This window comes from Nansenia antarctica (assembly GCF_963989245.1).
Source record: "Nansenia antarctica genome assembly, chromosome: 4".
NCBI classification, from domain to species: Eukaryota; Metazoa; Chordata; class Actinopteri; order Argentiniformes; family Microstomatidae; genus Nansenia; species Nansenia antarctica.
In genome coordinates, this window is record NC_137689.1 from 48,610,048 (window position 1) to 48,624,707 (window position 14,660).

The 14,660-nt window shown below is 46.4% G+C and overlaps 2 protein-coding genes across 2 annotated transcripts; both read right to left on the reverse strand.

The window, feature by feature from the left end:
- Positions 1 to 835: 835 nt before the first annotated feature.
- LOC308156034 (polyadenylate-binding protein 4-like) lies at positions 836 to 7,720 on the reverse strand (the record flags this gene model as incomplete). Its single annotated transcript, XM_080529396.1, has 3 exons — positions 836 to 1,172; positions 4,882 to 5,366; positions 6,836 to 7,720. The coding sequence occupies 3 exons, from the start codon at positions 7,718 to 7,720 to the stop codon at positions 836 to 838; spliced, it is 1,707 nt and encodes a 568-aa protein (XP_080385522.1).
- Positions 7,721 to 8,917: 1,197 nt separating this feature from the next.
- Positions 8,918 to 11,733, reverse strand: LOC308156722 (D-serine dehydratase-like; the record flags this gene model as incomplete). Its single annotated transcript, XM_080530140.1, has 9 exons — positions 8,918 to 9,295; positions 9,430 to 9,535; positions 9,681 to 9,743; positions 9,830 to 9,956; positions 10,126 to 10,244; positions 10,652 to 10,832; positions 10,976 to 11,126; positions 11,313 to 11,442; positions 11,588 to 11,733. The coding sequence occupies 9 exons, from the start codon at positions 11,731 to 11,733 to the stop codon at positions 9,206 to 9,208; spliced, it is 1,113 nt and encodes a 370-aa protein (XP_080386266.1). The 3' UTR covers positions 8,918 to 9,205.
- Between the last annotated feature and the right edge of the window lie 2,927 nt (positions 11,734 to 14,660).

Here is a 14,660-nt window from a genome sequence, read left to right on the forward strand (position 1 = left end):
TGCAATGCCAGGGAAGACATTAGGTGTGATCAGATGCAGACCAGAGAGTGGACCAGAACCCTCAGGAGTGAGACATTTGTGACATTTTGTGATTGCTATTGTATTGTAGCCCTGGAATGGGGGACGGGGACGGGGACGGACGGACTCCCCCCCCCCAAAAAAACCCACTGTAATGTACACTTGTATGCTCAATCAGTAGTTGTCTTGTTCCCGTCTCACTGAATGAATTGTAAAATTAAATGTAAACACGCATTGTTATTGATTTGCTGATCGGATGCAAAGAAGGTATCAATGCAGGATAAGAAGGTGCTCTATTCTGATAATGTCTATATTAAACACAAGAACATGAAAACCTGTGTGTGGTTGTTTTGGCTTTTCCTAAATTATGTTTTATTAGTTGTTCTCCTCAGGGAAATATTGTTTAGACTTGGTTACTGCATCCCAAGATGATGAAAGTAATCCTGTTACACTTCATTAGTAGTCCTTTCAGCTCATCAGGGGGGTATTCCATCAGCGTCGCTGAAGGAAAATCAAGGCTTATTGTGATAAGTCTCGCAAGACGTATCAAAATAAGGCTGGATTGTTGTTTTTTTATAAATCTCACAGGATTTATCAAAATAAGCCTGCATTGTCCTTTAGCAATGTTGATGGAATACCCCCCAGATCAGTTTTATATTGACTAGTAACTGAGTCATATGACATTTCAGTTTTAACTAAGAAAATAAACCATGGTGGTTCAATCTGATGATAAGAAGATGTTTGATGTGTCAAAGTTAACCGAACTTTCTTAAGACATCTCAAGACAAGGTGATGGCTGGGTATGTGCTCTCTGCCTCTAGCATTCACAGAAGTATCCGGAGATGTCGTTGTCCCACGTGCCGAAAAGACCCATGCCCACGTCTTTGAGGCGATGCTGAATACCCGCGGAGAACTTCTTTTTGGACCCTTCCTTCTTGGACCGAGCCCAGGCGGTCAGAGTGCAGTGGCTGGCCACCACCAGGGAGGAGACATGGTCGTTCCACCGGTAGGGGAGGATGGGGACGTCGTCGTTGGGATACGCATCGATGTACTTTCCACCGCAGCTTTGCTCATCGTAGTGGTGACTGTCCTCATAGAGGCGCGCACAGAGCTTCACTTCGTTCTCGTCTTTCAGTGTAGCAGGGTCAGGGGCACTGCGCACCGAGGGACTCCACGCACAAAGCGCCCAGAAGAAAAGCAATGATCACCTTCAGAGGCGGATTTAGGATTGTAGGAGATCCGGGGCTTAGCCCAGAGGGAGAGTATAATGTGAATTTTTTTGCCTTCAACCTTCAACTTACCACCACCTTAAAGCGGACAAAAGGCTGTATTACAAAATAGACAGTAAACACACACACACACACACACGTCAGTCACCATCATTTATATTTGTATAGAATTACAGAATTGATGGGCTGAGGCTAGTTATGTTACAGTATGTATATCAGGGCAGACTCTGGGCTCACCACTTATATTGTATTGATTGTCTTGTCCTGTGTTATATGACGATATATTACATGTATTGTTGGCCTGTGTATAGTACTGTGAAATCAAATCCCCCCTGGGACATTAAACAAACTTAGTTAGTTAGCGTTACATCTTAGGATAGATTTGAGTCATGTTCTGTATACATACATACTACCATAAGGGCATACTTAATGTGGTTACTTCATGTTTACTAGCTGTAACATTAACGTTACATCATTCTTTTTCACTTGTTACTCAGTCAACCAGAGTGCAGATATCAAAGACTATCAGCCTGTTATTCACTTTATTTGTATAAGTATTATCCTTTGTTTGATTTCTTACCATGTACCGTAACAGTACCTTGCTATGTTTCATTTTCATTATAAACATAACGTTATGTTATGATAGCCAGCTAGCATTAGCAAACTGGAAAAGTAGTGTCAGTGAGTCAGTCACCTTTCTAATAAGATTCACAAACCTGAAACATCATCTATGTCATCACTGCTGGTGATGTCATTGTTGTCAGCTGCTGATACTGCTGCTGCAACAGTTCTTGGCGCTTGTTTTGTTGAAAAAAACTTTGGGATATCCATTCCTTACAAAGTCAGGCACTGATTGAGATCACGTCTTCTTCAGGGCAGGGCAGGCTACGCAGTACGCAGGCTAATGTCGCGCAGCTGCTGCCTCTCTGTTGGACTCCGGTACTGCACGAGAGTTTTTTTGTTTTGTTTTTAAAGTAAAACATTCGGGGCTTTTCAGAAAACATCCGGGGCTTGAGCCCAAGTAGCCACCCCCTAGCGCCGAAGTTGACACATATATGAATTTGTTTTGGCATTTACAGAAGGTGCATTTATGCTTTTTTCACATATACACATGAACAAAACAAGTACAAATACAAATGCAAAAACAGGACAACACAGGACAGACAGTGCATGGATAGTGCTGTATATAGTGCAGTGCAGAGTTATTCAAGGTCCAGTGCATGTTCAGTCCTGGGGGCGGGGGGGGAGGGGGAAGCCAGAGTCATTTAGCAGCCTGGCGGCTGAGGGGAAGAAACTGAGCCTGTGGCGGGCCTTTAATGTCTTAGGCAGCCGCAACCTTCTTCCAGAGGGAAGCAGGGTGAGGAGGCCGTGGTCGGGGTGGAAGGGGTCGGCCATGGTCTTCCTTGCCCTCCTCAGAGCCCTGGTGTCATGCAGGGAGTTGAGGGAGGGCAAGGGACAGCCGATCACCCTCTCTGCTGAACGTATCACCAGCTGCAACTTGGCCTTGTCCTTGGTCGTTGCAGCAGGGAACCAGGTGATGATGGAGTGGGTGAGGATGGACTCTATGATGGCCGTGTAAAACTGGACCATCATGGACCTCGGCAGCCTGAATTTCCTCAGCTGCCGGAGGAAGAACATCCTCTTCTGGGCCTTCTTCGTGAGGGCCTCGGTGTTCCGCTCCCACTTAAGGTCCCGGGAGATGGTCATGCCTAGAAAGCGGCATGACTCCACGGAGGCCACCGGTGTACCTCCCAGCGTGATGGGAGGGGGCAGGGCTGCTTTCCTACGGAAGTCCACCACCATCTCCACTGTTATGTAGCCTGGTCCAACCAGTGCTTTTACATTCATCATCGAGGTACGGCTTACCCTTTTTTTAGACATAGCTGAGTCAATCGATTTCATTTTGTGATTAAGTCATTTATTCGTTTTGCATAGTTATCGGTGAAGTAGGTTTCAAAGTCTGCGTCTCCTTTTTTACGCGTTAGCCGCTTGAAACTCAAACTGGGAGTTTGAATTTCTGTACAGCCTCCTCAGCCCAGTGGGCCTCCAGCGCAGCGACCGCTTTGTCCACCTTGGAGCGCAGGAACTGTGGAGACTCCAGCATGCGGAGCAGGTCAGAGTTGTCCATCTCCAGCAGCATGTCAGTGACCTTGGGAGCGATGCTGGGGTTCAGCATGCACCTTGGGTGCATGCTGTGGATAGATGAGAAGAGACGCTCACCTGGAGGGAGGGGGAGAATAAATATCAGTAACAGTAATTATACTAACCTAATGGGGGATTCATTGAAACAAACAAATAGACTCGCCTATCATTTGCTTCAGGTCCTCATGGGGAACGACAGCCTCCTCAGCCCAGTGGGCCTCCAGCGCAGCGACCGCTTCGTCCACCTTGGAGCGCAGGAACTGTGGAGACTCCAGCATGCCGAGCAGGTCAGAGTTGTCCATCTCCAGCAGCATGTCAGTGACCTTGGGAGCGATGCTGGGGTGCATGCTGTGGATAGATGAGAAGAGACGCTCACCTGGAGGGAGGGGGAGAATAAATATCAGTAACAGTAATTATACTAACCTAATGGGGGATTCATTGAAACAAACAAATAGACTCGCCTATCATTTGCTTCAGGTCCTCATGGGGAACGACAGCCTCCTCAGCCCAGTGGGCCTCCAGCGCAGCGACCGCTTCGTCCACCTTGGAGCGCAGGAACTGTGGAGACTCCAGCATGCCGAGCAGGTCAGAGTTGTCCATCTCCAGCAGCATGTCAGTGACCTTGGGAGCGATGCTGGGGTGCATGTTGTGGATAGATGAGAAGAGACGCTCACCTGGAGGGAGGGGGAGAATAAATATCAGTAACAGTAATTATACTAACCTAATGGGGGATTCATTGAAACAAACAAATAGACTCGCCTATCATTTGCTTCAGGTCCTCATGGGGAACGACAGCCTCCTCAGCCCAGTGGGCCTCCAGCGCAGCGACCGCTTCGTCCACCTTGGAGCGCAGGAACTGTGGAGACTCCAGCATGCCGAGCAGGTCAGAGTTGTCCATCTCTAGCAGCATGTCAGTGACCTTGGGAGCGATGCTGGGGTGTATGCTGTGGATAGATGAGAAGAGACGCTCACCTGGAGGGAGGGGGAGAATAAATATCAGTAACAGTAATTATACTAACCTGATGGGGGATTCATTGAAACAAACAAATAGACTCGCCTATCATTTGCTTCATTGAAACAAACAAATAGATTTGCTTCAGGTCCTCATGGGGAACGGCAGCCAAAATGTCAGTCATAAGAGAGTCAGTCCGAAGCTCCTGGTCATGGATAGCAGGCTGCTGCATGGGGATCTGTGGCTGGGGAGCCATGTGCTGCAGGAGGTGTACACCAGCTGTGTACTTGTTACGGGGCACAGTGTGCATCCGTGCTGTAGCTGCGTCTGCACTGGCAGGGTGCTTTCTCAAGGCCTGGGTAGCTGAGAGGGAAGATAATCATAATCAAAGGGATATTTATGGCAAATGTTTGGATAGTGCTCTTTGGGGCAGGATTACTTCACTAAATATACTGACCCGCGCGCTGAGAGGTCATCATAGGGGGAACCAGGGAGGGCGTGGCCTTCATAGCGTTGAAGGTCTTAGGCCTGGTAGCCGACGGACACATGGCGTTGGTGGGCGTGTTCTGGAAGTTCTGAGGAGGTGTGTCTAGGAGATGAGTGGGTCTCGGCTGAGCCAGCTGGTTGGTGAAGTCCGGTGCAGCACAGTTCTGGGCCTGTGGAATGGCCGCCATGAAGAACCCAGGTGGGGGAGCAACCTGGTAGGGGTTGATGCCTGGGTTGGGAACGGCGCAGCCGCTGGCCGTACTCTGCACGTGCTGGTTGGTTGCGCGAGCCTGGCGCTCCTCCTTGCCCTGGGCCAGGGCCACGTACAGGGGCTTGGTGGCCACGATGCGGCCGTTCATCTCGGTCACGGCCTTGGTGGCGTCCTCGGGGGAGGAGAAGCACACGAAGCCGAATCCCTTGCTGCGTCCGCCCTCCGTCATCACCTTTGCGCTGGTGATTGTTCCGAAGTGGGAGAACTCTTTGTGCAGCTGCTTGTCGTCCAAACAATCGTGCAAGTTCTTGACATAAAGATTGACACCCTGGTAGAGAGAAACTGTGTTTTACTAAGATGTTTTTCATGCCTCAAATACATCAACAATGCTTACCAAGATTATGAGCTTTTTTTTTTTTTTTTTTTTTTTGAAAACTGTTTTTATTTTGGGTTTTCAATTTTATATAGAGGGCACAAACAAAACAATACAACGACAAGGACAATATTAAACATACACAGCAAGAACCCCAGAGCTGATTGAAACCCCCACAGAACCCAGACAGGACCACTGGAACTGTGAAGACTCCGTGGAAGCCCAATCAACCCCCCCCCCCCCCCGCTGCACATACAGTAAACAGTCACAGTACATACACTAGGGGTTTGGAGAAAATGAAAAATAAATAAAAGCAATAATAAATTAAAAAACAAACAAAACATGTCGCTCAGATATATTTATAATAGAATTAAGGTATGGACGTAGATATCATTACATTACATTACATTATTGTCGTCTAGCATAGGCCATTATCCAAAGCGACCCACCCAAAACCCCACCAAACCAGTACCCTGGGGTCAGATAATGCATACATTTGCCAAGCAAGAATCCTTAGGGGAAACCTTGCAGTAAGGAAGATGACAAGGCAGGTCCAATATATTTTAAGTAGGGGTCCCAAGTTTGGTAGAAACTGTCCGTCTTGGAGTGTAACATGCAAGTGATATATTCATTGGGAATGCAGTCCATTATGATATTATGCCAAGATTTTTTGGAGGGGGGAGCTTCCTTTATCCAGTATAGCAGAATGTTTTTCCTTGCGGAAAATGTTAAGAGGTTGAACAACCTTTGGTGTTTGGCATTCGAGATCTGGCGATCCGGAGTGCCAAGAATGAGACACCTAGGGTCCAATCCCACCGAGACATTGAAAATAATTGAGAGTTCATTAACAACATTAGTCCAGTAGCTTTGGATTTTTGGACAAGACCAGAAATAATTAAAGATATTACCAACATTGGATTTACATTTGCAGCAGATTGGTGAGGAGTTGCTGTCCATTTTATTTTTGAGTGCAGGTGTTACATGAATACGGTGTAAGATTTTATATTGTGTGGACTTAGTACGATTACAGACTGAGATCTTTTTGGCGTAGGTCCAAACTTCTTTCCACTCCGCCTCATTAAAAGTGACCCCTAGATCTTTTTCCCAAGCCAGTTTGATGGCCAGGGAATTTTGGGGAGATATCAAAGCAAGAGCTTTGTAAATTGCGCTGATGCGTCTGATGGGTTGTTGAGATAGCATCTCTTCCAAAACAGAGATAGAATTATTAGTCATTAGAGTGGTGTCCTTAATAATAAACCGGGTGATTTGTAAGTATTTAAATTGATCAGATTTTTGAAGGTGAAAAAAGTGTTGAAGTTGTGTAAAGGAGAATAAAGAGATATTGTCGAACAGATCTACCAATTTTGTTATACCTTTCTATGAGCTTTCTGATACAGTATATGTTTGTTCATGTACACACACACCTGGTATCTGGTCCTGTGGCCCTGATTTATCTGCTCAAACTGGCGCTTCAGCACAGTCTGGCGCTCTCCTCTCTTCTGGGCACGGCCCACGTAGACCCGCCTCCCATTTAGCTCCTCGCCGTTCATCTCATCAACGGCCCTCTTGGCATCCTCATGCCTTTCGAAGTCGACAAATCCAAAACCCATGGATTTACCAGCGTCATCGGTCATGACACGGACACTCAGGACTGGTCCAAATCTTTCAAACCTCTCCTGAAGGCGTCGGTCGTCCATATCCTCTCCGAAGTTCTTGACGTACACGTTGGTGAACTCTCCGTCTCCGGCCCTGGATCCGAGTTCAGCCTCTCGTTCTTTGCGCGATTGGAAGTGTCCGACGAACACCTTTCTGCCGTTCAATAACGTGCCGTTGAGTCTCTTAATCGCTCTCTCAGCAGCCTCCTGGGTGTTATACTGCACAAAGCCATAGCCTTTAGCATTACCATTCGCGTCAGACGCTACCTTGCAGGAAATGATGCTCCCAAACTCCGAGAACGTGTCGTAGAGGTGCTTGCTGTCGAACGTCTCCACTAAATCCTTAACGAAGATGTTGCCGACCCCACTGTTCCTCCGAGAAGGGTCACGCTGAGACCACATGATGCGCATAGGTCTTCCATTGACGACATCAAAGTTCATGGTGTCCAGGGCACTCTCTGCGTCAGCTAGCTGTTGAAAGTTGACATAGGCATACCCAAGAGATTGTTGTGTTAGCATGTCCCTGCACACCCTTGTAGAGACGATCGGGCCAGAAAGGCTGAATTTCTCATGCAGCATTTCCTCAGTGGTATCCCTGTGGAGATCTCCTACATACAAGGAGGCCATCCGTTGAATAGGCGCACTAGGATTCATGTCTCCAAAAATTTTTGGGAAAAGAACGAATAACGTTTATCTATCTAGCTCTTCACAGATGAATTGCAGGTAAATGAACGGCATGTGTACTCTAGCTGCATGTTCTACATGGTTGTCATCACTTTGTCAATTGTGACATCACAGACATGTGATGTCACATAGACATCACATACTTGTGTCCAAGTAGCATAGAACAACTTATTATAGAAATTAATTAATATAATTAATTAAACTAATTTGTTTGTTCATTTTCTACAACAACTGTTCAACGTAGAAACATACAGCACATTGTCACATGTTTAAATAACTTTTTCTTATACATTACTGTGTACAGATATAAAGCTTCAGATTTCATATATTGCTTCTAGATGTTTCCCTTTTTCTTTTCAGTAAAACTCTTTTATGGTTTATGGATACCCAAGTGTATCAAAGTTAGCATTTTGGTGGCAAAAATACCAGAACTGTCCCATCTCAATGCTTTGAGATGGGACAGTTCTGATATAACTACAGTAAACAGATAATAATAATAATAACGTTTTATTTGTATAGCGCTTTTCCTGCAAACGTTGCAGCTCAAAGTGCTCCAATCATTATATCATCATAATTTAATGATTTAGTCATTTAAAGGCAATATTAAAAATATGGGTTTTTAGTCTTGACTTGAACATATTTGCTGAGGTTGCATCCCTAATGTAAACTGGCAGTGCATTCCACAATTTGGGTACATAAAATGAGAATGCAGCCTCACCAAATCTCTTCTTTTGTACATGTGGTACACAGTGTAAGCCAGCGTCAGAAGACCTGAGAGCTCTATTGGGCTGATATGCTAGCAAAAGGTCTTTCAGATATTCTGGTGCCATGCCAGTGAGAGCTTTATAAACAAGCAGAAGGATCTTGAAATCTATTCTGAACTTAACAGGAAGCCAGTGTAGAGTTTCTAAAATAGTTATGAGCTTGTCTGCTTGGTGCTTGCTAAAGAAGTCTGTGTCAGCGATGTGTTTTGTAGTCTCCATGATGTTGACTCAAGGTTTCCATAGTGACGAAGGCTGTTAGTCTACATGGTGGCTGTAGCTGGTCTGCATGATGAAGGTGAATGTTGGTCCCAATAAGGGATGCTATGGGGTGTAATGAAAGAGACATGGTGTTTGGTGAAATATACCCACAATGTTTTATTCACAATTGTCTTATGTGCGCAGCATTTTTCCTCATTTTGTGTTGATTCGTTTTCTTTTTCACAGTATTAATACATTGGACATAAACACTACATTCATTAGGATTTACCGTATATGATCAATTAGAAACACAATCATCCAGTGCATAGGCTATAAAGGAATAGGAAATACACAACTATGAAATTAGTCATTTGTGAGGCTAAACGTGTCAAAAGTGTTATTTCATTACAATTCCCATATAGTGTTCTACAGTAATCTACAGTTACACAGAGTGCAGTTATCTCAACACTATTTCCCTGAAAGCTCATCGTCATCACCACCCACGCATGGGCGTCCATCTCCCCACTAGGTGGCCCTTCGAGTGGATATGGTAAACAGGATGCATCATAGCCGTCGCACATGCCTGTATGAAGAACACACACACACACGCACGCACACACACACGCACACGCACACACACACACACACACACAATCATATTAATCTGATATCATTTTTGCTTTGAGCTCTACAGCCTGATCGTGGATGAGTACTGACGTGGTAGGGGATGAGTGTGAGCAGGCAGCCCAGGGGGTATTGGCTGTAGTCCAGCGTGCCTGAGATCGACTCCACTCTGCCATGCTCCTGGGTCATAGACAGCAGTCTGCAGGGGGACGCTTATAGTCAGTTACAAACAGTAATGTTAGTTATAACACTAGTATTAACAGTAGATAAAACCACGCTGCTGTGGGGAGAGGGATTGAGGGACTGGGATATATGTAATAGTAGTGTGGTAATAATAATAGTACCTTAGATCTGGGTGTCCCTCTATAACGGCATATCCAGTGGGCAGCTTTCCAGCTCCATCATGGCTGAGAGTAGTCAGTAATAAACAGTTATAAAACTATTAATAACAGCATGGATGGTTATACCAGTTGTAATAACTGTACTGATGTACCTGAGCCCGGCAAAGCCACAGTCAATGAGCAGCTGGTTCCTGTGAGGGCAGTGACCTATTACCCTGGTCAGCACTCGGACTGCGACGTCCTCCGGACGACAGGAACCAATCACAGACTGCTGCACATCTATAGGGCAATAAAACAGTAACACATAATTTAAGCTGTTCAACAGGTCAGCCAGTCAAGAGTCCTGTATGTCTGTGTCATCAACACCACACACACACACACACACACACACACACACTCTCACACACACACACAAACACTCTCACACACTCTCACCACACACACTCACCATAGAAGACAAAGTTCCCAGGATGCACCTCGCTGAGTTGGGCCATGTCCGCAACTGGCTGGCTACAGGAGGGGGTGGATCCTATACTGGACTTACAGGTGATGCCGACGCCCTTCAGCCTGGAGAGAGAGACAGGGTGAGTGTTTGTGTAAGTGTAAGTGTGTGTATGTGCTTTTCTTGTGTGGTAGTGATGAGGTGAGTTTTCTCCCCCTTACAATGTAAAGCGCTTTGGGGGGTCAAATGCAACCAATTATTATTGGAACACAACGTGTATGCCTGTACAGTATAGTATAGTGGATAGTGTACATAGCCTTTATTTATGTAAACCAGCTCCTTTCCCTTCTTGTTTTTTTTGTTTTTCTTTTCTTTCCTAGCACCAGGGGAGCCCCCCCTCCCAAATTTCGTTGTTTGGTACCTGTACTATATCAATGACAATAAAGACCATTCATTCATTCATTCATAGAGTCCTTATTTGGTGTGTGTGTGTGTTTGTTTCTGGATCTGCCTGTATTGTGTGTTCTCTTACTTCTCCATGAACTGCATTGTGAGTGTGGTGGTTGCCTGGGCGACTCCCTGTATTTGCTCCGCCCCTCTGCAGTTATAGGAGTTCCCGCAGTGGACGTAAACGCCGGTTAGCTCCACTCCCTCGGACGCGGAGATGGCCTGGGCCAATCGCAGAGCCTCAGGCTCAGAGTGCAGCACACCCGCTATGGAACAACAGAACCCCACAGAACATTCTGAAACCCCCTGCAGAACACACTCGTCTACGACATACCATCACTCTGGTCTCCCCCCCGCCCCCCCCCCCCCACGACATCACATCACTCTGGTCTCCCCCGCCCCCCCTCACTTCTTCCGTTGGCACAGTCCACTTTGAGCCAAACGTGCCACACCCGTCCGTCTCTCAGTGGTCTCTTCCTAAGCCGCTCCAGAGCATCGTGGTGGTCCAGTAACACCTGGAATAAACTCAGCTTCTCTGACAAGGCAGCGCAGCGCTCCACCTACACACATGCACACACACACACACACGTGCACACACACACACACACACACACACACACACGCACACGCACACGCACACATACACATACATACACGGAGTAGGGGTCAGGGGTTGATGTCGGATGTTGAAAGGCTGATGATAGGGATTAGAGTGTAGTGGGTAGGACGTAGGGTATATAGGGTACCTTGTCGAAGGGCAGAGAGTAAGCATACAGGATGTCGTCGTATCCGTGGTCGGCATAGAAACTGGCTTCTGCCAGTGTGGAGACAACTATACATCTTCGAGACCCGCCAGTCATTATTTCAGCACACTCACTAGACACACACACATACACACACACACATATCTCACTATATCTGCACATGCAACTGGCCTATTTACAGGTATGTGAGTGTGACTTACAGGTGATTGTGTGTGTGTGTGTATGTCTGTGTGTATATGTGTCTTATGGTCTCTCACAGGGTTTTGTGGGTCTTCATGTGTGGCCTCAGCTGGACTCCGAGGTTCTGACAGCGTTCTCTCATCCTGTCAGAGTTCCTCTTCACAATGTCCACGTCCACCACCAGAGCAGGGGTACACAGGGCGGATATAGGGTCCCCCTCCATGCTGACTGCAACACACACCCACACTTTAGAACTGCATATCAACCTGCAGTGTCCAATCAGCTCCCCTGTAACTTGCCACTGTGCAAAGTCCAAATGTATAATCTACATGGATACTGGAGCCTGTAATGCATGTTAACAATCTGTAAAACGCTCTTCTATAAGACCTCACCAAAGAATGGCAGAGTAATAATTAATAAATGAGCAAAAAGAATGCAATTAAATGTGTGCGCGTGACTGAACTCAAACAAGGCTCACAGAATATCCCGACTGAGACTCACTATAATTCGTTCTCTCTCCCTTATTTCAAAAAGTATGGTGTCGTAACCATCAGAGGCGGATTTAGGATTGTAGGAGATCCGGGGCTTAGCCCAGAGGGAGAGTATAATGTGAATTTTTTTGCCTTCAACCTTCAACTTACCACCACCTTAAAGCGGACAAAAGGCTGTATTACAAAATAGACAGTAAACACACACACACACACACACGTCAGTCACCATCATTTATATTTGTATAGAATTACAGAATTGATGGGCTGAGGCTAGTTATGTTACAGTATGTATATCAGGGCAGACTCTGGGCTCACCACTTATATTGTATTGATTGTCTTGTCCTGTGTTATATGACGATATATTACATGTATTGTTGGCCTGTGTATAGTACTGTGAAATCAAATCCCCCCTGGGACATTAAACAAACTTAGTTAGTTAGCGTTACATCTTAGGATAGATTTGAGTCATGTTCTGTATACATACATACTACCATAAGGGCATACTTAATGTGGTTACTTCATGTTTACTAGTTGTAACATTAACGTTACATCATTCTTTTTCACTTGTTACTCAGTCAACCAGAGTGCAGATATCAAAGACGATCAGCCTGTTATTCACTTTATTTGTATAAGTATTATCCTTTGTTTGATTTCTTACCATGTACCGTAACAGTACCTTGCTATGTTTCATTTTCATTATAAACATAACGTTATGTTATGATAGCCAGCTAGCATTAGCAAACTGGAAAAGTAGTGTCAGTGAGTCAGTCACCTTTCTAATAAGATTCACAAACCTGAAACATCATCTATGTCATCACTGCTGGTGATGTCATTGTTGTCAGCTGCTGATACTGCTGCTGCAACAGTTCTTGGCGCTTGTTTTGTTGAAAAAAACTTTGGGATATCCATTCCTTACAAAGTCAGGCACTGATTGAGATCACGTCTTCTTCAGGGCAGGGCAGGCTACGCAGTACGCAGGCTAATGTCGCGCAGCTGCTGCCTCTCTGTTGGACTCCGGTACTGCACGAGAGTTTTTTTTTAATTTTAATTTTTAATTTTTTTAAAGTAAAACATTCGGGGCTTTTCAGAAAACATCCGGGGCTTGAGCCCAAGTAGCCACCCCCTAGCGCCGAAGTTGACACATATAGGAATTTGTTTTGGCATTTACAGAAGGTGCATTTATGCTTTTTTCACATATACACATGAACAAAACAAGTACAAATACAAATGCAAAAACAGGACAACACAGGACAGACAGTGCATGGATAGTGCTGTATATAGTGCAGTGCAGAGTTATTCAAGGTCCAGTGCATGTTCAGTCCTGGGGGCGGGGGGGAGGGGGAAGCCAGAGTCATTTAGCAGCCTGGCGGCTGAGGGGAAGAAACTGAGCCTGTGGCGGGCCTTTAATGTCTTAGGCAGCCGCAACCTTCTTCCAGAGGGAAGCAGGGTGAGGAGGCCGTGGCCGGGGTGGAAGGGGTCGGCCATGGTCTTCCTTGCCCTCCTCAGAGCCCTGGTGTCATGCAGGGAGTTGAGGGAGGGCAAGGGACAGCCGATCACCCTCTCTGCTGAACGTATCACCAGCTGCAACTTGGCCTTGTCCTTGGTCGTTGCAGCAGGGAACCAGGTGATGATGGAGTGGGTGAGGATGGACTCTATGATGGCGTGTAAAACTGGACCATCATGGACCTCGGCAGCCTGAATTTCCTCAGCTGCCGGAGGAAGAACATCCTCTTCTGGGCCTTCTTCGTGAGGGCCTCGGTGTTCCGCTCCCACTTAAGGTCCCGGGAGATGGTCATGCCTAGAAAGCGGCATGACTCCACGGAGGCCACCGGTGTACCTCCCAGCGTGATGGGAGGGGGCAGGGCTGCTTTCCTACGGAAGTCCACCACCATCTCCACTGTTATGTACGAGGTACGGCTTACCCTTTTTTTAGACATAGCTGAGTCAATCGATTTCATTTTGTGAGTAAGTCATTTATTCGTTTTGCATAGTTATCGGTGAAGTAGGTTTCAAAGTCTGCGTCTCCTTTTTTACGCGTTAGCCGCTTGAAACTCAAACTGGGAGTTTGAATTTCTGTACAGCCTCCTCAGCCCAGTGGGCCTCCAGCGCAGCGACCGCTTTGTCCACCTTGGAGCGCAGGAACTGTGGAGACTCCAGCATGCGGAGCAGGTCAGAGTTGTCCATCTCCAGCAGCATGCCAGTGACCTTGGGAGCGATGCTGGGGTTCAGCATGCACCTTGGGTAGATGCTGAATAGCTCATCTTGGATAGATGAGAAGAGACGCTCACCTGGAGGGAGGGGGAGAATAAATATCAGTAACAGTAATTATACTAACCTAATGGGGGATTCATTGAAACAAACAAATAGACTCGCCTATCATTTGCTTCAGGTCCTCATGGGGAACGACAGCCTCCTCAGCCCAGTGGGCCTCCAGCGCAGCGACCGCTTCGTCCACCTTGGAGCGCAGGAACTGTGGAGACTCCAGCATGCCGAGCAGGTCAGAGTTGTCCATCTCCAGCAGCATGTCAGTGACCTTGGGAGCGATGCTGGGGTGCATGCTGTGGATAGATGAGAAGAGACGCTCACCTGGAGGGAGGGGGAGAATAAATATCAGTAACAGTAATTATACTAACCTAATGGGGGATTCATTGAAACAAAC